At 41.5% G+C, this 25,900-nt stretch overlaps 1 protein-coding gene across 3 annotated transcripts in view; it reads right to left on the minus strand.

Annotated features, from left to right (window-relative positions):
- Nucleotides 1–25,900, minus strand: part of GARNL3 (GTPase activating Rap/RanGAP domain like 3) — a 127,651-nt gene that overhangs the window by 19,840 nt on the left and 81,911 nt on the right. For all 3 annotated transcript variants that reach the window (XM_018562077.1, XM_018562076.1, XM_018562078.1), the window contains 15 exons: nucleotides 17,076–17,150; nucleotides 12,811–12,910; nucleotides 10,310–10,428; nucleotides 9,591–9,655; nucleotides 9,409–9,472; nucleotides 7,952–7,978; nucleotides 6,441–6,516; nucleotides 5,172–5,270; nucleotides 4,755–4,858; nucleotides 3,333–3,441; nucleotides 3,063–3,108; nucleotides 2,787–2,893; nucleotides 2,394–2,509; nucleotides 695–799; nucleotides 392–466 (listed from right to left, as the gene is read on the minus strand). In XM_018562077.1, coding sequence (XP_018417579.1) covers nucleotides 392–466; nucleotides 695–799; nucleotides 2,394–2,509; nucleotides 2,787–2,893; nucleotides 3,063–3,108; nucleotides 3,333–3,441; nucleotides 4,755–4,858; nucleotides 5,172–5,270; nucleotides 6,441–6,516; nucleotides 7,952–7,978; nucleotides 9,409–9,472; nucleotides 9,591–9,655; nucleotides 10,310–10,428; nucleotides 12,811–12,910; nucleotides 17,076–17,150 — 1,287 coding nt within the window. The remainder of the gene's footprint in view (nucleotides 1–391; nucleotides 467–694; nucleotides 800–2,393; nucleotides 2,510–2,786; nucleotides 2,894–3,062; nucleotides 3,109–3,332; nucleotides 3,442–4,754; nucleotides 4,859–5,171; nucleotides 5,271–6,440; nucleotides 6,517–7,951; nucleotides 7,979–9,408; nucleotides 9,473–9,590; nucleotides 9,656–10,309; nucleotides 10,429–12,810; nucleotides 12,911–17,075; nucleotides 17,151–25,900) is intronic.

Consider the following 25,900-nt stretch of genomic DNA (forward strand, 5'->3'; position numbering starts at 1 on the left):
TACAAGCATGCATATGTACTCAGTACTTGGTTTGGGCCCCTTTTGCAGTACTTACTGCAATTACTTTTGCACGATATTCTAATTATTCGAGTTTCACCTGTATATCTCCTGGGGATAAGTAGGGCACCACTTGTTCTGATGTACTGTACTCCAAATATTACTGACACCCTTATTAAAGTTCCACCAGTGAAATCTCTGAGCTGTATCTTACATTAATTGATGGGTTGTGATGTCGTTTTTTCAGCAACACATTTGAAAATGATCTTTGGGATTTGTTTGTGGTTTACCAGAACAATTAGACTACAAATGAAAATGTTTGGTGTCCTCAGCAACCTCCAGGCAGTAGTATATTCATGTAATTATGCTATATAGTTAATGGTGGATATCTTACCTCCCTCCTGTATAGCCCTGTGGTAGCCAGACTGGTTGGAGCATCTCCCCTAACAATGGTCTTCAGCTTCAGCGCCTAAAAAGATGTTTGTTAAAAATCAGTACACACAGACAATGACATCACAGGGAATAACTTCAGAAGGGACATATTAAATGCAATCCGAATTAAAGCTTACAGCTCGGGGAGGTTGTTAAGCTGTGCAGAGGAGGATTGTGGGCTCCCTGAGAAGGTCACATACATCCTGAAATGTCTGGAATATCTACTAATGCATCTCACACCAATAAAAAGATACAACATACTAACCTGGCCAATCCTAACAAACTCTGCCTGGCGTGCCTCTTCCTTTTTCCTGGCAGATTTTGGAGATTCCGGCAAAACGTCACTGAAGGACCTTCTGTTTAGCATGTTCTAAAACAGTATAACAAACCAGAAATTAGTGTCTCCCACTTCTGCCCCACTGTACGAACTTGCCAGCCTCCCCATCTCTTACCCCTTTTAGCTCACAGTAACCCAATTTGCCAACAACTACTTCTCTAGGGACAATTTCCCCCCTTTCACTGTTAAGTTCCCCAAGTTCCTCTATTTACCAGCTGAAACCCTGTTGTACCTATTGCTACAGGATCAAAAAGAGAGATCAGCTGGAAGGATAATGCTGAAGGAATCAGCAGAAGCAAACAGCTGGATCTCTAGGAGAAATTCAGTAAAAAAAAATGGTGAGGAGAGATCAGGTGGAAGGGGTAGCTGGGGGAAACAGCTGGAAAGATCACCAGAAGAGATCAGGTGAAAGGAGCAGCAGGAATGATTAGGTGGAAGGATAAACAGGAGTGATCAAGTGGAAGGACTGGGGCACTCATGTGGAATACCAGCTTTTAGAAGCGGATACTGATATTTTAGTGAATTTTCTTACAGGCCATGCATAAATGCCATCTCTGACTCTACTTTCCTTAAAGTACAGTAACTTTATGTATTGGTGGCATTTGTGCCAAACTTTAATCACTATGAGGACTGTATCAAGAGAAAAAAATATTCTCTGTAGCCTACAGAGCCAGGTTCAGAATGACATTGGATGAAGATTATTCATATTGCGCATTTACAAACTAAAAGAAAAAAGTAAAAGCCACTGACTGGCTTGTTCTCTGGACACACCTTCACCTGCAGATAACACCTTGGAGACTGAATACATTACTTTTATAATCATATAAAGTATAATGATGCCACTTCTTCCCTCAGTCTAAAATCAGGTCAACTCTATAATCTCTCTGCTATGCTCTCTACTGGTAGAGCACTCCTGAATGGCTGGTTAAATGAATAAAGATGTGCTAAAAAATAATCAGGTTTGGGAAACACATTATGGGGCTAATTACATTTCATATTTAATCATTCTCTAATGACTATGGGTAGCATTAGGTACAAAGGAAACTTTAGGAGTAAGGTAGTAAGATTCCATAGGTAATAAACTCTATTTATAAGAGATCTACAAATGTCACAGGAATGTGCTAGCCACATAAATATAACAGCTCCAAACTGTGTTAAAAATGTAGTATAATTATGTACAAATTATATTGTGAGAATTTCTACCTTTAAGTTCAGAAAGTTTCACAAGTTATGCTTACAGTGGGGCTAAAACTGTATTCTGTCTGTTTGATGAACATTATCCTAGAATTGGGAATACAAGGGTCACCTGGCTGCCTGAAAGCAATATTTTAGCACAAACAGTAAGTGTAGAATGGGCCCTTTCCCGCTGGACCTAAGCCAGGTGATCTTTTTGTTTGTCCCAAAATATAAGAGCACCTGTGGAGGTATACATCAAGATCTCCCTGTGTGCACCAAAAACACAGGTCTAATACCCTGCTTAGACGAAGAGTGCATTTCTGTGAAAGAACCCCTGACATCTGGAGTGTTGGACAGCTGATAGCAAGCAGAAATTCAGAATTAAGGAGATTACAATGTTGACTTCACTGAGGTAGAATGTGTCACAACAGTCACATGATATTTGGATCACCTTGTGTAAATCTGGCATAAGGTCCTGATACAGTGACCGAATCAGCATGTCCAACGTCCTCTGTCGTTTCTGAGCGAAGGTAGGTGTTTCCAGAGTTGCCTTCTCACCATTTATTACTAAGAGAGGAAGAAGAGTGTACAAAACCTTTACAGAACGAAAGCAATAGAAAAAAAAGCTCAAATCCTAAAATAAAACAGATTTCAGTTACCAAATAAAATATTCCCCCCCCCCCCCCCCCCCCCCTTCCTGCCATCTGCCCGCACTGATCTCCCCATTACAAAGTTTAGCAGGGGAAAATGTAACCATGCCATCTGAATGTATGACATCATCACTGCACAGCAGATCAATTTTTACAATATGTCTAATGAATAAGAATGAAGAAGTAAAACTTACATTTTACTAGAAGAAAATCCCTGAATTCTTGGTGGTCAGTGAAGACAGGCGGGGAGGGAAGTGGAGGCCCAAATAGTGGTACACTTTCTTCTGAAAATATCTTTAATCTGCCAGATATCAGATTGAAGAAGCACAATTACACTCTTGGATGACATGCCATGTGTCAAGATAACATTGCAGAGGGGGAAATCCTGACAGTTTCCTCTCACACCAAGAACCAATGAAAATACACAGGAATGGGGAGGTCACTTTGGTATGTAATCTCCATGCACTCACCTGTAACTGTCATTCTGTTTGTTGTATCTCACTAAGGCAAAAATATCTGCAATCTTTATTAAGGAAAAAAAAACTCTGCTGCTGCCTAAATTAACCTGATACCCATCAGTACAAATCTAATTAGAGCTCCTTATGATTAGGACTGCCGAGACCAGCTGAGCTAAAGTGAATATATTTTGCCTTTAGTGCGGATTGTGATCACTTCCCTATCCCCTCATACATCCAACACACTCTCCAAAGTTCCAGGACGCTGCCATAATGAAAGGATACGAGTGAAGTGAGAGCGAATCATAGAGGGTTTAAATGATGGAGAAGACTCTTCGCCTTCCTGAAAGACGATGGTGACGATGTCATTACCGATGTGTCGTTTTCTTTCTACCTGGAAAACACAGACTATCACTTTTGTGGACTAATCCTTCACCTCCTACGGCCACCATCATTATTATGAATTATTGCAGTTGAATTCCAGAGCCAATTAAGGGACTGTGAGCTATGGATTTTGTATCCTGCCACTAAATGCCAGTCTGCTTCTCTTCCAGACATTTCATAGACTGGATTGTATGTTGGTCATATTTATTAACATTAAAGATAAAATAAACTTTTTTCATATTTTGATATTTGTATATTGATTTTCCTGTGGGGGTCTGGATGATTGAAACAAAGTGCACGTGTGGAGGTCTTTTCTCCTCATACCCAAATTTACCCCCAACCCTCCCCCCCAGTCTCCTCTAGGTCACGTCTTTTATTCATTTAACCTATTTCTGTAGCGAGAAACAGCCACTAGCACCATATCTTCCAAGAGCACTTAACCTACACACAGGCTCTAGAAAGTCAATGCAACAGCATTGTTTTACTGGGATAGAGATCAATATATGCATGTGGAGAGGGACAGAGAGGAGCAGAGCTCTGCAGTTCAGCAGGCAGGACAGACAACACTGCTTACGATTTTAGAGGAACAAAACCACTGTGTTGTCAGCTCAATCAAGTAGGTTGGAGCACACTGAATTTCTGACAGATCAACAGTTATTTTCTGTACTTGCAGTACTTTAAAAGAGACAAAATACTGGAACATGTGCATGTATTACACTGTCTTTTTTTTAATAATTTGCCTGACATACACTTAAAGGGTTATTAAACCCTCCGGTGTTTTTGCATATATCTACTACTAGCAAGCAGTAGATATATGCAAAAAGTGTAAAACAAAAACAACAAAAAAACGCTTTAAAAGCGGTTTAAAGTTACCTGTGTCTTCCCCGCGCGCTCCTGTCCAAAAATGTGAAAATTCTCGGGCGGCTACAAAGCATCTTGCGGCGGGTGCATGTGCAGATTACATTTTGGCCGGGAGACGAGGAGAGACACAAGGTAAGTATATGGACGCGTGCACCCGCATGCAGGCACTGTGGGACAGGAAGTGCCAGCAAGGACAGAGGAGTAAGCGCTGGATCGGAAACCCGCAGCAGCGCTGGAGGGACAGATGGAAACGTCAGGAAAGAAGAAGATCAGATTAAGGAATATCATTTAAGGTAAGTGCTTACACTAACATTGGGGGGAAGGAAAAAAATCTTTGACTTTAATGTCACTTTAAGGTTTGCTGTCTCAGGAGTCAGACTGATGTGCACACTCTCAGCACATCAGCTTATCCTTATAAAACTATTATTTGACTAATACTGGCTGAGGAAACCATAGACGTACCTGCTGTTTGTTCTCTTTTGAGTATGGTAACATTGTGGAAACGTGAAACATGATTTCATGTCCTTGGTAAACAGTATAGATGGAATGCGTTCCTGTTGTATCATCTGAAAGGAAAGAGCAGGGAATAAAGAATCTGCCAAACAAGTATTTGCCCCTTACTAATTAAAACCTCCTCCATCATTCACATTTATTGATCATTCTGCCCCGAGAACCAAGAAGCAAAATAAATCGTAGGGGAACCCCTGCACCAGAGCACACAGTAGGGTTGTTAAGTCCTGTTAAGAACAGGATGAATGTGCTGTTCCCATCCATTTCTTCCAGGACAAGTCATTAAAACATGAAGTCTATGAGTACATATCTCCCCGTTGTCAACCCAGGTGCATATGTATGTACCTGCTAACATAATGAGGCTCTTACTTTTGGTGTCCAGTCCCCCCCTGTAGCCGATCCAGCTCTTTAGCGTGATGGTGTCTCCTAGCAAATTTAATAACTTCTGGAAACTTTCACTTCCAGCTTCTGGAGGAGAAAATAAGATGTGGAGTGTTGATTACATAGATAAAAATATACTTGAAACAGAAATGTCTGAACAACAGTATTATATAGTACTCTAAACTCCCTGTTATCTTACTGACAGTCTAGCTTTATTTCCAGGAGCACAACATGTTTATGACGACAATTTCAACAACAGGCAGTAAACTGCCAGGTGAGGGTGTTTGAAGAGGTGAGGTCCCAGAAACATGCTATCGTTCCTACTATAGATATCATTTTTACCTGCAACAATGTTCCACTGTGAAGCAACATCTTCTGCAATGCAACTTGAGGGTTAGCTTGAATTTCCAAAGAGTTAAAAGGATATTACCAAAAACTCAATTCACTTTGTAATATTGTGAATACCCTCCAAAATTTCAAAGAGAAAGAAAGGTATTATGTGCCAGCGCACACCCAAACCCAGTATAGCTATAATGCGAACAGCAAATAATAATGAAAATAATAAAAGTTATTAAATAGTAACAACATTTTTTTCACAACTGCAGCTGTTGTCAGTGGCTTCTGATACAAGAGCAAGATGGGAAGTAAGACTGTCAGCATAGCCTTGTAGGTTAAACAGGGATTTCAGATCTCCAAATGTAATCTGCAGGGCATAGCTGTAAATTTGACAGCCTGTCCACCTCTATCTATCAGGAGCTGCTGTCAGTGGCCCTTTACTATTGTAATCTGCATACATTGTCTGCCAGAAAGCTGGCCTGTTCCCTCTCTGTGTATCAGAAGAAATGAAAGCAGCTCCTAATTCAAGGACTAAAACCCAGCTGTCAATCTGACAGCCAAGCCCCACTAGTACAAACAGGTACTGTATATGCCTCAGGCACCAGTGCATATAAAAAAAACAGTACTGTACCAGGTAAAACCACTGGTATGGTGCAACTGTGATTTTTATGTAATTTCCACTGAAGCCAGATCAACAGGTTGAAGAAGCACATGTTGATTTTTACAGGCTGATTTTTAGGGCCATTCAAGCAATGAGGATACAATCAACCTTGGAGATTTAGCTAATGGGGAAGTATGGGGGCTATGGAAGATGGGTACCAGGATATTTCCTTGGTTGCTGAACCAAGGTCTGTGGTTTATATCAAGGTCTGTACTTGCCCTAAACATCTCATGGCACAGACAAACTTCCCAGGAACTCACCATTACTAAACATTTCATCATCTGTCAACTGTCCATCTTTGGCATAAAGAACTCCAAACTTAAAATTCACAGAGCCCTAGATGGAAGAGGAAAAGGGTGCAGGAGAAGAAGAGATGAGGGAGATAGTTAGGGAAAGGAAGAGGGCAGGAAGAAAAAGGACAGACAGAAATATAGTAGAACATAATGATGAAAATTATAATGAAGGAGAAGAGAAGACAGAAAGGCAGAGCACAGGAACAGCACAGGAAAGGAGAATGGCAGAGAGGAAGCAGAAATAAAGAGGAGAGGATAGAGAGTGGAAAAGGATAGGAAGAGGATAAGAATAAGGAAGAGGGAGAGGATGAGGAACGGAAGAAGAGGAAAAGAAGAGGAGGGGAAGAAAGAAGAAACAGAGGGGGAAGAGAAGAAGCAAGAAGAGAGATTTTATTATCCGTAAATGTCACACAGAGATCAATTCATTGATAAAGTACCCTCTTCCCATGAAATAAGAATACAGGCTTTTCCTATGACTGACTGGAGTGGACCACACAATCTCAGTTTTCAGGAAACTACAATTATTTATCTCAAATTAAAGTATCGCTTTAGATCCCGTACTGGGTTGCCAACCAAACATTTATTCTCGATGGACATGTTCCAAAAGAGTTTCGACATGACAGGTTTGCAGTCATGTTTCCAAAACAACATCAGACTGCCCACAATGATCATATTATCAATTTTGCAAGTATGATTAGTAACATTTGAGTGATGATATTATCTAATATATGTCACAGAATGGTTGGGCAGGTGGTATCACACAGAGTACCGACAAGGCACACAACCAGCCTGCAGCCTGTGTACATGTAATAGGTATCCACAATAAAAGCATCCCAGGCAGCAGTACATCAGGATATGAATAACACATATTCATATAAAGAAAAGCAAATAAATGCCTTTAACATTTGCATTTTGTCAAGGCTTTTACAAATAACCTTAAAAGAAATCTGTCATGAGAGAAATATGTATGCCACCACTGCTGGCCTCTCCTAGTTGCCTGGCTGTGATGTTGATCAGCTGGCTTTATGACATTCTAAGTCACTGATCCAGAGCAAGTATGCAGACTGGGACCTTACTAGCTGCAAGCTTGCTCCAGGTGACTGACTCAAAGTACTGAGGTCAGAGAGCCATACAACTGCAGTCTACATATTTTCCTCATGCCAAGTTCTCTTTAATTTGGCTGTTTTTAAAAAGTCCTATCAGTAAGAACACATTGGTACCCTGGCTTGGTCAATTCACACCTAAGTGTTTTGGTGTACTGTGCTGGTAGTGCTTTACAAAAAATCCTGCCTGCTGCATCTTTGATATGGTCACTAGTAACATGCATGTTCAACAGGCATGAAAATGCACCTAAAACGCAGAGGTATGAACATTCCCAAAGAAATCTCCTTTTTGCATACGAACAAATGCTCTCAAACAGCAGAATCTCCTTCTAATATGAACACTCAGAGGATCAGACATGATAAAGCATAACTTACCTCCTGCTCTTCTAGAACCAGAAGATCCTGCAGAGAGACAACACAAGCATTACTAAGATGATAACCAAGTGATATGCTCATGGACAAACAATGGGAAGGGCAGTTTTACAATCAGGGAAAGAAAGCTAGTTTACATGGAAGGGGATAACATTAGTAGACATGTGTTGCGGAGAGTATATAGAGGAACTGGAAGTTTCACACCCCGGGTTTCAAATGCGAGAAAGAAAAATTATGTTTCCACAGTGGGGTGTGCAAAGACCCAGAGGGAAAAGGAAAAAAAGGGGGCTTTTAAGAAACAAGTCCAGACCTCTTGTATAAAAATTTTAGAAATACATTTATTCAATAACTCGTAGTATACATTATTTCAGATAAAAAACAAAATACATAATCATCAATAAAAATACATATACATATGCAGGTTCACCAGTTGGTGACAATACCGTGCAGTTACGATGTATGTTGTTGCTTGTTATCAGAATGGTATAAGCACTCCTATAGGTCCCTACATGTTTCGCCCCGAAAGGGCTTCTTCAGGGGAGAAAGACAATTCTATGGTAGATATGTGTCATATGTATATCTTCACCGTCAGTTAGTCAAGGAGGCAGAGATGTAGTAAAACGCAACTGCTTCAAGTTCAAATAAAGGATTGGTTTTGTCAAACATGAACCGCCATAGGCAACGTAAGATGGAGGGATCGCGTCGGAAACAGCACCCTGTAATCCTCAGGAAACACAGGCAGCCGGCACAGTAGACTTAGAGGTTTATGGATTTCTGCTTATGCCGTGTGTAGTATTGCTGTTCCTTTCCCGGACATCTCCGGGAAATGAACAGCAATACTACACACGGTATTTTTGACAAAACCAATCCTTTATTTGAACTTGAAGCAGTTGCGTTTTACTACATCTCTGCCTCCTTGACTAACTGACGGTGAAGATATACATATGACACATATCTACCATAGAATTGTCTTTCTCCCCTGAAGAAGCCCTTTCGGGGCGAAACATGTAGGGACCTATAGGAGTGCTTATACCATTCTGATAACAAGCAACAACATACATCGTAAGTGCACGGTATTGTCACCAACTGGTGAACCTGCATATGTATATGTATTTTTATTGATGATTATGTATTTTGTTTTTTATCTGAAATAATGTATACTACGAGTTATTGAATAAATGTATTTCTAAATTTTTTATACAAGAGGTCTGGACTTGTTTCTTAAAAGCCCCCTTTTTTTCCTTTTCCCTCTGGGTCTTTGCACACCCCACTGTGGAAACATAATTTTTCTTTCTCGCATTAGTTTACATGGAAAGTTGCAAAAAAATGACTGCTCAGGTAAACCAGACATGGTGTAAAATACCCTAATCTATACTGCTGCTCACCCCCCACCTTCCCTCCACAAGCATCATCAGCATACTGCCAACATGATGCTTCAGAACTCCATCACAGTGCCTCACCTTCTGAATCTCTGGATTAAGAATCTCACGAGGACTCTTCTCAAACCTGTCCAGGTTCATGGCACTGAAACAGAAGCATCCTTAGAATTAGCCCTTCACAGCGTGGCCTGCACTGCTGACAATCAGAATACACACACTAAGATACATCACACACCAACCTGACACACAGCAAGGACATTTACCTTAATATAGATTTCACCGACAATGTTTTTGTTGGGCTATATGGAAGGCAGATTTTCTGTGTACCCTGACATACAAAGGAAAGCACATCAGATCTTTAATAAAGAGATTTTATAACCACAAAATGAGACTGTCATTTCAAATGCAGAAAAAGTATCATTCATTGCAGTGTCGAATGTGTCTAGTTGCTCCACTGTCTATAAATTTGCTCCTTTTTCACAGGACTTTTTCCCCTTCCAGTGATTTAAATATGACCACACATCCTACAATCTGACTTTCCAACACTGTTAGCTTGCCCGGGTGATGGTAGGAATTAGATGGATTATCGAGGAGCTTCAAAATTCGTTGGAGCAGAGGCTCCACCCCTAAATATCACAGTGTGCCTCTTCCAGCTGCACACTAAAATTCCTTAACACACAGACAGCAGGAACACACACAGCATTCACCTGCTGACACAAAACCCAGAGGTCCATCAAGTCTTCACGTGTACCATCTGTCAGAAGAAAGACAGAAGGCGGTACAGTGCCCAACACATACTGGGATAACAATCAGTCTGGGTAAACATCTCACACACGGGCTGACAGCAGCAACAAATGTCAGAAGACTTGTAACTCTGCCGCTAAATATTATAACATTTTGTCATCAATGGAAAGTAGGAACTGACAGTCTGCGATATATGTTAAACATCAGTGATAGAATATGCCACCATTATTCCACTTACTGTTTTCCGCCATAAGATTGCACGGTACTGCGGTATGCGCTGGTTGTTTTGGTCGGAGAGGACCACAGATAGGAAAAATGGGTTCCGTTCTGCATCAGTTCCTATGTAGTTCTGGTGAACTGTTCAATGACATTAAGGCACCACAAGTGAACAAATCACAGAAATTTCTACTTATCCTGTGAGGTTTAAAGGAAGGACATTATACTATAATCTGCAATCTGCACATCATTAGTCATTAGATAGATGACTGTCTGCTCTTTTTGTATATTACCACAACTGATTAATACACACAAATATACATTGCAATGCAAAAGTGTTTTTCCTATTTTCTTTCATTACAACCTGAAATTAAAATTAATTTTTGGGGGCATTTATACTATGTGATGTAAACAACATGCACTTGCATGTGCAAAATATTTTTTATTGTGGCGCAAGCAATAATTAAGACAAAAAAAAGCAGAAACCTGGATTGTGCATAAGTATCCAACCCCCAAAAGTCAATACTTTGTAGAGCTACCATTTGCTGCAGTTACCGCTGCAAGTCTCTTTGGGTACGTCTCTATTAGCTTAGCGCATCTAGTCACCGGGATTTGTGCCCATTCGTCAAGGCAAAACTGCTCCAGCTCCTTCAAGTTAGATGGGTTGCATTGGTGTTCAGCAATCATCAAGTCATGCCACAGACTCTTTGTTGGATTAAGGTGTCGGCTTTAACTAGGCCATTCCAAGACATTTATATGTTTCCCTTTAAACCACTCCAGGGTAGCTTTAGCAGTATGTTTAGGGTCATTGTCCTGCTGGAAGGTGAACCTCCATCCCTGTCTCAAATCTGTGGCAGATTGAAACTGGTTTTCTTCAAAAACTGCTCTGTATTTAGCGCCATCCGTTTTTCCTTCAATCCTGACCAGTTTTCCATACCCTGCCGATGATAAGGATCCCCACAGCATAATGCTGTCACCAAGATGATGTTGTCAGGGTGATGGGAAATTTTGGGTTTGCACCACACATACCGGGTTATTCACAAAAGGGTGAAGTGTTTGGAGAAGACAGGATAAGTGAACAATCTAGGACAAAATAGCTGATTTGGAAAAATTCTCCAATTCAGTCCCTGTCCAGCTATGTTGTCCTAGATTGTTCCCTTCTCCTGGCTTCTCCAAACTCTTCTCCCTTTCTGAATAACCCTGATAAGTGTTTCCCATGATAAACAAAAAGTAACATTTTAGTTTCGTCTGACCTGAGAATTTCTTCTTTGAGGTTGGGGAGTCTGCCACATGCTGTTTGGTGAACTCCAAAGTTGCATTTCTATTCTTTTGTTTTAGCAAAAGCTTTTTTCTGGCCACTCTTCCATTAAGCCCCACTCTATGGAGTGAATGACCTACAGTGGTCCTATGGACAGATACTCCTCTCTCCACTGTGGATCTTTGCAGGTCCTTCAGTGTTACCTTTGAGGTTTCTGTTGCATCTCTGATTAATGTCCTTCTTCCCCGGTTTGTGAGTAATGGAGACCTCTTGTCAGGCTTGTACTTGCGCCATATTTAATTGTGCTCCGAGGGATATTCACAGTTGGGATATTTTTTTTTTAAACCCAACACTGATCTATAATTCCCCACAACTTTGTATTTGACCAGTTTGGAGAGCTTCTCACGGGCCTTTCAGAAACAGGTGTATTTATACTGACATCATGGGACACTTTAATTGCACCTTTATCAACCGATTATGGGACTTCTGAAGTTAAATGGTTGGCCCACACCTTGTTAAACTATGAGGTGAGTGCTTTTCACTCATCCTCATAGTTCTAGCCGACCTGTGACAAATGAAACTGTCACGGGTCTGCTCAGTAGATCGGGAAGTGAGCGTACACATACCGGCGTTCGCTCACTTCTCGATCCTGTCACGGCAGAGAGCCATGACAGGGGAGGGGCTGGATTCCCCCTCCGATCCTCCAGCACTGTCTGGCGGAACGGATGGGGGAGGGGGCGGGTACAGCTGGCTCTGCCTCTACATAGGCGGAGCCAGCTGTCAATCACGCAGCTGGGCGCATCCAGACATAATTGTCGAGATCCGCTTCAGCTGCGGCCTCTCAGTATAGCGCGAGCAGTAGCTTGCGGTATACTGAGCTTAGGGTAACGGGAGGACGCTAGTTTGTGCCCTCCAGTTACCATTAGGAGAACTATGTGGAAAAGCCCTAACCCCATAGTTCTCCTTTTTTTTTTAGATAATCACCCCCGGTCTGCAGAGCTCAGCCGTTTAGCTGCCACTCGCCGCCATGCTCCCATAGTTCTCCTTTAAGGGGTTTCTTAGCAAAGGGGTGAACATTATGCACCATCAAGATTTATGTTTTATTTTGTCTAAATTATTGTTTGTGTGAAAATAGAAATATTTTTGCACATACAAAGTGGGAAGCAAGTTGTGTACATCACATGGTAGAAACCACCCAAAAATATATATTAATTCTAGGATGTAATGTAGAAAAACACCAGAGGGGGGGCGCAAAATAGATATACCTTTCCCGAGGAAATATTTGAAGTACCACCGTGTGTGATACTCTGGGTTTTCCAGATGTACGTCCGTTCTCCTCCATATACCCGGTGTGTACTCTGTATTCTATAACACACAAAAAGACACGGTTCACAGCCAGAGATCACATTATGCATTTTGCGGCCCTCGAAGATACACCTCTGTTAGCAACAGAAGCAATGTAGATAATGATATATTTTGTAAACTGAGCAATATGAACAATGATAGATATTCTGAACAGAACAATACAAGTAACAAGCAACGCAAAACAGGAAGCAGTATAGTTTATATATGGTACTAGAATGAAGACAGACTAAACAGCCTTCGAGAACAAACAGTAGCAAGATATCAGTAAAAACTTCATTTTTTAAAATTGTTAAATAACAATAATACAAGTGCTTTGAGTTAAAGGGAAATAGTGATGTTTCAGGCACTAGGTGACTTTACATTGGATGCTAAATTATCCAGCAGAATAAAGATCATCACCAGATGTATGGCATTGCATGTGCTTCTTTCTAATGCACTCTCACAAACATAAAAATGTCTCCTCACTAATTTCACTGCCCTAATGGATTTACATCACAAACAATACAATTCCAAGATATCAAAGAAGAAGATAAAACAGGCCGAAAATGTATTGGTCTATTTCATCATATGACATAGTTCTCCACAAAGCAAAGAGCATTATCCGACACCAGGACTCTTATCAGTGAGATTACAGGAAGGAGCGCCATCTATAGCCTTCTCCTCAATGTCATAATATGATTGCAATATGGTACTCTTTAAAGTTGTACTCCAAACAAATATAAATATTTATTAAAAACATGAAATGTAAATTATAGAATGTGAATAAAGTTCATCTCTTTATAATCCCATGCACAGCCTGGGAGAGGGAGGGTCAGCGCTAGGGGACGATTAGGTGCTCTGCATAAACGTATGTGTAATATGCAGACAGGAGTGGAGAATAGATATGATCTTATGTGTCTTTTGCTGCTCCTTCATTGACCATTTACTGAATGTGAGCAGAGGAGTGACCTAGCTGTGTTGCTTAACTGCAATAGAGAAAAGTGAGGTCACAACAATGGCTGTGCTGTCTGTTTGGGTTATATAAATCTCAGGATTGGGATTTCAGAAATCCATATACTTTGCCAGGTAAAGCAGCTCACATACAGTATATGTATTTCAACTAGTGATGCACCGATACCGATACTAGTATCGATATCGGTGCCGATTCCAAGTATTTGGGCAAGTACTCGTACTCGCCCAAATGCTCCGATGCCTAGCATGAGTACTTCCGGTATCAGGAAGCCGGGCAGCGCGTCTTTACACGCTGCCCGGTTTCGTGATTGACCGGGAAGCGGTTCCATGCTCTCTCGTCACTTGTAATGAGAGAGCATGGAGCCGTTTTTCCGGCCAATCAGGAAGCCGGGCAGCGTGTGATGACGCGCTGCCTGGCTTCCTTATTAGTCGGGAAGCTGGCCAATCAGGAAGCTGGCCTCGTGAGGTAAGGTTACCTGACCTTAGTATGTGCAGCCTGTCACACAACTATACATTTAACTGTTTGCCTGGAGTTTAGCTTTACCATTCTAAGTGCTCTTCTCCCAGTATAGACTCACTGGCCACTTTATTAGGTACACCTTGCTACTACCGGATTGGACCCCCTTTTGTCTTCAGAACTGCTTTAAATCTTCGTGGCATTGATTCAACAAGGTGATGGAAACATTCCTTAGAGAGTTTGGTCCATACTGACATGATAGCATCACACAGTTGCTGCAGATTTGTTGGCTGCACATCCATGATGCGAAGCTCCACTAGCCTGGACCGTTGATACAGGGCAGAATGAATCCATGCTTTCATATTGTTTACATCAAATTTTGACTCGACCATCTGAATGTCGCAACAGAAATCAAAACTCATCAGACCAGGCAACGTTTTTCCAATCTTCTATTTTACAATTTTGGTGAGCCCTTGCAAACTGTAGCCTCAGTTTCCTGTTCTTAGCTGCCAGAAGTGGCACTAAGTGTGGTCTTCTGTGGCTAGCCCGTCTGGTTCAAGGTTCAATGAGTGGTGTGTTCAGAGATGCTCTTTTGCCTACCTCGGATGGTGTGTTCAGAGATGCTCTTTTGCCTACCTCGGATGTAACGAGTGGTTATTTGTGTTACTGTTGCCTATCAGCTTGAACCAGTCTGGCCATTCTCCTCTGGCCTCTGGCATCAGCAAGCTATTCTTGCCCAGAGAGCTGCCGCTCACTGCATATTTTCTCTTTTTCAGATCATTCTCTGTCAACCCGAGAGATGGTTGTGTATGAAAATCCCAGTAGATCCTCAGTTGCTGAAATACTCAAACCAGCCCGTCTGGCACCAAGAACCATGGCCCATTCAAAATCACTTAAATCAGCGTTCTTTCCCATTCTGATGCTCGTTTTGAACTTCAGCAGACCATCTTGACCATGTCTACATGCCTAAATGTATTGAGTTATTGCAATGAAATTGGTTAATTAGATATTTGTGTTAACGAGCAGTTGAAGAGGAGTACCTAATAAAGTGGCCAGTGAGTGTATATGTATGCACAGAACTGCCAGAGAGCCTTAGTTTGGATTATTATCTGAATTCCTCACCTCTTTCACTGGAAATACTGCTAGCCAGAACACACTCCGGCAACACAGCACTAATCCAGAATTAATCAGAGAGAGAAAAAGGTTATTTTATTGCAGTGGTCACTGTCTTGCCTTGAGGAAGGGACCTTGTGCGGTTCTGCACGGTGCCATCCATGGTGGTCATTTCAAGCACCTACACTAAAATGACTGAAAGTAAAACTCAGAGAAGGCAGATGTCACCAGAGCCTCGGATGATGGAAAAACGAGGACAGCAGAAAACAGAGGTGGACAGACAGAATTGCCAAAGCCATGAAGACAACAAAAACACAATTCAATAATACAGATTTGACACCTTGTTAAATATCACGTTATACATGAATGTAAACACATGCCATCTGTAGCTGTCATGGCTGCAGGCAGGGCTGGGACAAATGGGGAAGGGGACATGAAGGACAGTCACCCCAGGCACAGTGTTTTCATGTGGATGGGCTGAGGGGTGTTGGGGGAGGGAGGGTGCCATATCGACCCTGCACCCTCTTCACATGTACCGTCCTTGACGACAGTTGCGTTCCTGCGGGACAGGGGAATCCGCACCAGTTACCACCACATACAGTACATAATTAGTATACTGGTGACCAACCCCCTACTAATTGCTACTGTTAAACATGGCCAACAATGGGGTGTAGTATGTAGAAGTGACTAATCGCTATTCGCAGCACAATTATCCAAATTTGCACAACTGATTGCTTTTATATGCTGAACTCCATTGTTGCCTATGCATAGCAATCTCTAGCGATTAGTAGCTTGTTATTGCAGTTCCTGCTCCCTGCTCCACTTCTCAACTCTCTGGGGAGCAGCAACATGTCTGGATGGTAAATGCCTGCTTATGGTCAGACAATGTCCTCACTGTATGAATAAGGCTGGGCTGGGTGCCACCTATACATGTCACCCTGCTACCAGCCATGACACTTGGGGGTGGCTTACCTTACGTGTCTGGGCTGTGCTGGGCTTCAGGGGAACCTGAATAACCCCGTGTCAGTGAGGAGTCCAGCATACCCTATTCTGTTCTTTCTTCTGTACTGGGGGTCACAGGGATACCACACATACACACACACAATGTCCTGCCTGGCCCTCTCTCACCTATAAACTGGAAACTCATCTCTCCCACTGACCACACACACACTAAACTTGACTATTGTCATGCTCAGCACTCTTCACCGTATGTCATGGGTTACATGATGGAAATCCTACTTCATTCCTTAACTTTAATATGAGCTTGAAATAAAAACCGGCCGATGCCACACAGCAGTTCCACAACTTCACTGGGCACTTCCAGGTCCACTGGAAACCTGATTTGTGGACCCAGAGATGTGCAGGGATGCTGACACTAGAGTGGTAGCAGCTGGGAGTGGGATACCAGCTGTAGAAGATGCTTTGCCGGGCGAAAACATCGGTTGGGGGGAGATATTTGGGGGAGAGCAGTTGTCTTTGCCCTAGGCACTGGATGATCTTGTCCTAGCACTGGTTGCAGGAAACCTTTAATTAACAGGGAGTCCAAATAAAAAGCCACATAATGTACATCCCTGAGATCTATCCATCAATCTATTTAAAGACATAAAAATGGAAGAAACAGAAAGATATTTGTTGCCTTCTTACCTCGTCTGATGATCCGTTCTCCACCCGGAATCGCCCCGCTCTCTGGATGGCTCCATCCGCATCACTGGAAATCAGCTGCGAAGAATAGCAACGTAAGAATATAAATTAAAGAGGATTGACACATGTAAGAGCTGCTGTTATCATGGTGAACAGTGAGATCGGATATAATGTATATTAACAGTGGAAGTCTGCATTATATGTACAGTCTGTAAAGTGTCTATAAAAGTGGTTCATGGTTCAGCCCATATATTGCCAGATGGGAGAATCATCCTGCCTGGAAGAAATTTGGTCATATGTACTTAAATGAGATGTTTGTCTGGCCTGTAAAATCTATTTATTGGAGTACATCACAGGCCACAATTAGATAATTCTTCAACAGATGGGTTTTACAGCTACCTTGAATTGATTAGACACTGGCAAACCAATGAAAGATGTAATATAGCTTTGTATAACCCCTCCCACTCCTAGCTTGCCTTAAATTTGCCACAAGCAGCAGAATATTATAGAAACTAGAGGGGAGGGTCCTGTGTCCTGTGATTTACTCCAAGAAACAGATTTTACAGGTTCGACAAAAATCCTGTTTTCTTGATCGTATCTCACAAGACACTTCAACGAATGGGATACCTAAAAGCAGTCCAAATGAGGGGCGGGCAACACAGCAACCGGGGGCTAACAGGGCAATGAGACAACAACTAACCCCAACAGGGAACCATAATAGAAGATTTGGGATACTAAAGCCAGATGCTGGACAGCCCAAGAAGCACTAACGCTCTTAGTAGAGTAAGCCATTGTCTCATGGGGGGTACTTTACCCTTCAAATCACAGGCCTGAGAGATAGTTTGCCAAATCCACCTAGCGACAGTGGAGCAAGAAGTTGGTTGCTCCATATGGGTACCCCCAGGAATGACAAAATTGGAGTCAGACTTGCAGATGGAAGCTAAAGCAGAGAGGTAAACCCAACAGCTCTGAGGGGTCCAAAGGGCAGCTTCCGCATTGCTGACAGGGCTAAGTTAAGGTCCCACCAAGTCTTTAAAGTGAGCACAGAGGGGACAATGTTAGGAACCCGCCGCACAAAGGCCTTCACAAGTGAAGGAGAGGTAAGTGGCCTCTGAAAAAGTATCAGCAAGGCAGATATTTGACCCTTAATAGTACTCAAGGCTAAACACTGGTCTAGGCCAGACTAGAGGAAAGATAAAATGCACCCCACTGAGTACTTCCTAGGATGGAACTTCTTTGCTTTGCGCCAAGAGAAATGAGCCTTCCAGGTGTTATGGTAGACCTTGCAAGAGGCCGACTTCTGTGCTTTCAGAAGAGTAGGGATAACAGCTTCCCAAAGACCTCTGTTCAAGGTATAGCCTTCAACAGCTATGCCGTTAAAGCCAGCGACAGAGGAGCAGGGTGGAATTGAGAGCCTGGCTGGCTTTAAATCCACAGGCTTCGGAGGGACAACCAATCATGCTCAGTGTTAGTGCAAGGGGCAGAATAGCAAAAAAAATGCCTGATTAGCCGTGTTTTCTCTTTGCTTTAGTCATCAAAAACCACAGCAATATGACTGGAGGTAGTATGATTTCCAGAGGGAGAAATTCACTCCGGTCACATTACCCCTGCATCCAATTAGTGTCATGGTACTGTGAAAGGAACACCGGTATGCTAAGATAATTACTTTTTGTGTTATTAATTGAACGTCAAAACATTTATGGGGTTTTTTGGTAAGGCTGACAGTAAATTTTAGCGAAGGCACATCATTACAATAATAAAATAAGCAGTATCCCTAATATCTTTCACTGTATATCCCAAGCTATGAAACACACAGACGAGTATCAAAACAGAAAATTATAGTTATATCAAATATAGCTGGCAGAATAATCAAAGAAATGTAAGGGAGTCAGTGCAGGTAGAGAAAAGTGCTGTATTACTGGTCCAATCAGCTTTTTTGGAAAGGGGGGTGTTACGGTGAATAGGTAAATACGTAAAATATTTCACGTATAATAGAAAATTAAGGATTGCCGAAATATTAGCGTAGAGGGTAGATGATAACTCTGTAAACACTAATGTATCCCTAGTGATCGCATTTAATGGTACCAGGTACAATTATCTGCGGCTCAGGAGAGATACTTATCCCAGGATGCAGAGAGCCTGTGTCCTGGGACAAGCATCTCTCGCAAACCGAAGGTAATCTTACCATGTACAATCACAGTCAGACAACCACGGACAGATGTGGCCGTTGTCACCCTGTCATGAACTTAAATGGGCACAACAACCACATCTGTATAGACACACCTGGGATTTCTGCTGCAAGAAACCACAGGTTCTTGCCACAGGAATCCCCAGATGCCTGTGTGCATAAGGTCTTATTGTGTCTGACTTTACCTGATCACAAAGTAGATGTAAACCACAACTGAATGACATTTATTTTGCTAAACCACTGTGTATCCTAAACAACTGCAATTTCTTTTTTAAAGAAAATACTTTTTCACCTTTTTTAAACTAAGTGCTTCTAATCTCCTGCAGCCTCTTCACAGCCACTTCCTGTCTACATGCACGCACTCCAGCGATGGCTGCTTTCATTGTTCAAGGGGGATAGGGGGGCAGGCATTACTTAAAGTGACATTAAACCCTCAGATTTTTTAACATAAAACAATACTGTAATGTGTGCCTTACTGTAATCCATGGTAGTTTCCCTTCTCTTTGCTGCTCTTCCTTTTAAATCTGTATCTCTTCTCATGCTGGGCAGAACTTCTGTTTTGCAGCAGACTGCCTTGTCTCAGGAATGGATATATGGTGTCTGTGTATACCTTTCTATAGGCTTGTAACCTGAGCCAGCACTACAGGAAGAGGCCCTGAGCTGAAAAGGGAAGTTCTCCCCAAGCATGAGAAGACATGAGGATTTAAAAGGAAGAGCAGCAAAGATAAGGGAAACAACCATGGATTACCGTAAGGGACACATTACAATATTGGTTTATGTTAAAAAATCTGAGGGTTTAATGTCACTTTAAATGAAAGCTGAACATTTTTAAAATATTGGAAAATACTTTTAAAATTACATTAACGTGTTCATCTATATGTGATTTCAGTGACTGCATTTATAGGGGGGGCAGAGGTCACCTCAAGTCTGCAGCTCCTGACCGTTAACTGCATGACCTCACATGCTGCAAACATAGAAGCTGGGAGACAGCTCATTAGCAGAAGACAGTTGAGAAACTTCAGGTAGATTTTTAAATGTGCAGAAAATATATCTAGATTGTCTCTTTCTCCATCACTATCCCATTAGCCATTGAAATGGGAAGTCCCAATATGTCGCCAAAGGTATTTACTATTCAGGCATGAGGCGCCATATGCAAGCAGCTTCCACACTGAGCGCTGGACATCTGCATGTGGTGCCTAGAGGGGTAAGACTACACATGACATGATTATCCCCCAGTTTCTTGTATTATAATTCATTTCCAGTAGATGTGTCTGTCATTATTGTACATGGCAGAGTGACACTAATATGAAGGACCTATTATCCAGAATGTTCTGAGATAGCGGAAACCTCCCTCATACTCCAGGTATAAATCTTAGCATGTGCTATCTAAATGTAGCAGAGCTGAAGACTTTGTATCGCTGCATTTATAAATAGGGAAGGTGAGAAGTGAGGACAGTAATACCGCTTGCTAATGTTACAACTGTATTTTTCAGGCGCCATTTTGAATCCACACAAAATGCTGTTGTTTACTGGACTATAAAATGGCTGCCGCGGTATTTTGCGCTGAGGACACATAGAACAAAATTACACCAGTAAAACAATTATTTTATAATAAGCCACTAACAAGCCTGGTAAGCCTCATGGAGTAAATATTTTTCCTTCCAAATTCTTCCAGGATGGAGGGAAAATGTAATTGTCTTTAATCAGAGTAATTACCCTAATAGAGCATAATGTAAGCTGGATTATTATTTCACCCCCCACCTCAAACCTTCCGGAACACAGAAAACTTTGATAATAGAATCTGTTGCATCTGGTCTCTGTCACAGCGACACCAACCAATTCCAAACCAACACAGTACAGTTATACCATGCCCAAACATTTCACATTCCTATTGTACATAAGCTGGTATTTGTGTATCATCCCTATACCCAACCTATATGCTGTGTAATATACATAAATACCTCTATTTCATACAGTGGTAACAAAAACTATCACCAAACCGACATAGTACACCTACACAAAATCTAAAGATCCTACATATATTGTTTATACCAGCAATCATATCTGTATCACCTATATACTGTATATAACCTATATGCTACAGTTGGTACATAACCAGCACTGGAAGCAATATGCCATCTGTACTATACGTAGAGCTTGTCCTAACTGTACAGCCCATCATTTAGGACAAAATGGACAAAATGGTCTTTGAACCACAGAGAGCCTTTTAACTCCTCTTAGTAGACCATGAATGACCATCCTCTTCTGTTCCACTTATGACTTTACTGTCAAGTATCGAAAGATAGCCAAAAAAGACACATGATAAACAAATGGTAAATACTGGACTTTAGTGCTGACCCTTAATCCATGACAAAATTGGTTAAGCAATCCAAATAATTTATTCATGTCAAAGAGACTAACAGGGTTTGCTCCTGCGGCATACCTCCTCCACCTGACACCGCTACCGAGGAAAACCTACAAAAGATCCTTACTGATCCACCTACTGAATGCGGCTCGGGCATGCATCCCGGCACTGTGGAGGCAGGCCCGCCCGCCCTCAGTGGAGATGTGGGTGAAAAGAGTGGAGGAGATCCGGCTGATGGAGGATCTGACATCCTCAATCCGTAAGACCCAAAATAAATTTGTCGCTACCTGGGCAGCTTGGTACTTGTTCAGAGATTCCTCAGCGTTTCCCCAGGGCAGTCAAAAGTTATATGTATACATATATATGTAACAGATGTTTGCGCGGTCCTGTGTATGTACTCTTATGTTTGCAGAAATAAAGAATTTGGAAAAAAAAAGAGACTAACAGGGTTATTCACTAAAGAGTTTGGAGAAGGCAGAAGTGAATAATCTAGGACATCATAGCTGAACTGGAAAGTGAGCTAAATTGGAGAATTTCTCCAATTCCTAGATTGTTCACTTCTCCTGCCTTCTCCAAACTCTTCACCCTTTTGTGAAAAGCCCTGTAAATGTCTATCCAAAACCGCTGATTAAGAGCATAGATACAGTCCTAATCTAGAGCAATTTATCAAACCGTACAACTAGGGCTGCATGATTATAGCACAGATACAGCCTAAGTATAGAATTATTTATCCAACTGTCCATCCAGAACCAATAGTGTGAAGGCACTTATAAACTGTCCACCCATGCCTTCTTAATTTAGAGTTCTTTATCTGACCATACATGCAGAACTCCTGGTATATAGCACAGAAACAGCCAAAATATTGATCCATTTATCCAACTCTCTATCTGGGTCCTGTAGTTTATAGCCCAGATACAGCCTAAATATAGAGCATCTATCCAACTGTCCATCCAGAACAGCAGGTTTATGGCACAGATATTGCATAGAGACTTAGAATTGATGAGATGTAAATAGCTTCTGCTGCAAGAAAGCACTGCTCTAGTTCACATTATTTTAGCAGATGGTTCTTTAATTCCTTTTGACCCACAAACCATAACCTAATGGGTTTTTGTGCTTTTTTTAAAAAAAAATATCCTCACACACAAAGCATATGGTGGGATATGGAGGGTGGTGCTGTGTGATACCACATAATGCTGATAAATGTTTTGAAAAATTCTGCTGAGAACCCAAGAGACAGAGGAGATATTTGTGCTTCCACTGTGCTCACTGCTATATGTTCGGGGACACCATCGCCCAAGGACAGGCACATCTGTAGAGAATCCGAATTTCTGTCGCTAACCGGGAAGGAGGCCACGCTCACAGCTGTGTTTATTACAGCATGAAACAAGTAAAGCGGCTTTTACTCATTATTTGGCCCGTTAAACCAATCAGATGCTGGATGCCACTTCCAGGGCTATACATTGGAAAAATCTAAGAAAAAGAAGTCCAGCTTCATCTGCTTCTCTCCTACAGTTGCTGTGTATAGCACTGTGCATGTCTGTTGATTACTGCCAGGTAAAGCCACTTCTGGCAGCCATTTTTCCTGCACACATTGTGGCTTTGTGTCTTTGTACAGATCCTCTGCGGCAACCAGTATGTTATAAGAAAAGGGGAAGAGGGTCAGGATGCAAAAATGGAAAATGCATAAAAATGGGTTAAGAAAGTAGCACATCCACAAGAAGATGCTTATATCCCCCTATGACCATACAGAGAACAACCCAAACATAATCTATGACTGAAACATGGGAAAATGAATCAGCCAAGAGGTGCTTGGCTGGAGAAGACAAGAAGTACTATATACACAGAAGACTGGCTGGATCTGTCTACTATAGACATGTCATTTTTGAATACTGCAGCAAAATATAAGGCATCATTGTGACATGCCTTAAAGTGAAACTGTCTGCACCCACCTCTGTACACATTAACCTGAAAGCAGGATGGAGCCATAGCTAGGGCACCTAACTGTAAGTGACAAAAACTGTAGAACCAGCACACAATGATCTTCTAAAGAAAATCAAACTTTATTCCACATGCATCTATACAAAAGACAACCGCTGATGTGTTTCTGCCTTACTCAGCCAGCTATGATTAAGGCCGAGTAAGGCATAAATGCGTCAACGGTTGTCTTTTGTATAGACGTATGTGGAATAAAGTTTGATTTTCTTTGGAAGATCATCGTGTGCTGGTTCTACGTTTTTTTCAGCCTATCACTCGAGAAGAGGGTCATCCCTGCACCGAATGTGGATTACAAGGATGCATGACAGGGGTGAGCTGTGCACTTTGTGGTTTTAGTCTACCTCTAAGGAAAGCCTATGTGCTTAACTGTAAAACCTCTGTGCCCTGAATATATGGAAACACATTAAGATCTGACTCAATCCAATTGGGAGTCTATAACTGAGCCACAGACAGCAACTTCATTCAACCAAGTTGCTCTTGCTGTTTTTGAATGATCATTTTCAAGAGTAAAACATTTTAAACAATCTGAATAACTAAATGTGCCGAGCTACAACAATGAGCAATACAAAAAAAACAATAAAATAATCTGTGACTCAAACAAATGTCAGTAAATAAATAGTAAATGGATCAGATGTGAAGTCTGTAAATGTTCATAACTCTGAAGATGTCCATATATAAACAGCAATAATGATGACTATTTCTTGCTCCTTCACCAAATGCACCACAACAGATATAGGGGTGCTCACCTTATTGATAGACCCCAACAAAAGGTCAAATCAGACAATTCTCTTCTTAACCAGGGAAGGGGGCCATCAGCTCCAATCGCTCACAGATGTCCTCCAATGATATAATCAGACCAGCAGACAGATCTTTATATCACTTCTTTAGTAGAAAAACAATAACCTCCAATCTTTATCGAACTGTAGGCCTCCTCAGTATAGGATGTCAATAGCAGAATTGTGTTATTCAAAAAAGAGAAAGCAAACACCATAGCATGTACCATCCAAACAGAGTATGATTTATTAAAAGGAACTGACTCACATAAAAGCAGTGGTAACACCGCATGGAATCTTTCTATCAGCTGATCCCTGATGAAGTCCAGCTGGATGTAATGCATGTAGGGCGGAGCATCTGACGTCACATTGATTTCTATGACCTACGGTCATAGAATCAGAGGTTATTGTTTCCATACTAAAGAAGTCCCCAAGTGAATTGCCTGATTTGACCTTTGGTTGGGGTCTATCAATAAGGTGAGCACCCCTATCTCTGGTGTGGTACATTTGGTGAAAGAACAATAAATATTCACTATTGCCGTTTATATATATGGACAGCTTCAGAGTTATGAACATTTACAGACTTTACATCAGATCCATTTACTATTTATTCACTGACATTTGTTTGAGTCATTCTTTTATTGATTTTTTTTAATATTGCTCATTGTTGTACCTCGGCACATTTAGTTTTTCATTTTTTACGTATACACACTTACAGTGGGTGTACATTCCTGTGCCATACAGCTGTTAGCTTGCTTATTGGCACAGTTCATTTCTATATATTTTAAACAATCTACTCTGTGATCAATCAATTGGTCAAACACTTATTGGTACCTATATTAGAAGCATTACAGGCATTTCCTTTTTTTTATGTACAATGAACAATTTTACCATAGAAGAAACAAACTACAAAATGACTACACAAGTATTACACAACTTGTACAACAAGGATACTTGTATCAATGTTCCCTATGTAGCGTAATACACAGTGCATCAGTAGACCATGTGCTCTTGTAGTGGCCAATTCCATAATATTAGAACAGTATCCCACTTTTATCAGTCTAAAACAGATGCCATGAAATCATCTGATCAAACACACGCAGAAGAAATATTAACAGCCACTCCCATCATCATCATTAGTGGGATCCGTCCACCGAGGTTCCAGATAAAGAAGTAACTGGGCTCCATACAACACTAAGTAATAATTGCCTTTTATTGAAAGCTCAAGAGAAATTAATCCAATTAGCTTCGTTCTGACCTCTGCGCTCATTGCTGTAAATATAGAACAGGGGCAGATTTAATCTATATGCTTGTGGATTCCCTTGTAATTGAGCGGACACACCGTCATGCTACTGTGCAAGAGTCCCTGCATATCCCTGGGTTGTGTCACCCACAATTCTGTAGAAGCACCTGCACAGCTTCTCACTGTCAGACCCCAGAATCAGATCGGTGCAAAGCCAAGGGAATCTCTCCCAGGCTCCTACTTGACTCTGATGTACATTATCCC

The sequence above is a fragment of the Nanorana parkeri genome, unplaced genomic scaffold, assembly GCF_000935625.1.
Source record: "Nanorana parkeri isolate BGI_ZX_2015 unplaced genomic scaffold, ASM93562v1 scaffold559, whole genome shotgun sequence".
NCBI classification, from domain to species: Eukaryota; Metazoa; Chordata; class Amphibia; order Anura; family Dicroglossidae; genus Nanorana; species Nanorana parkeri.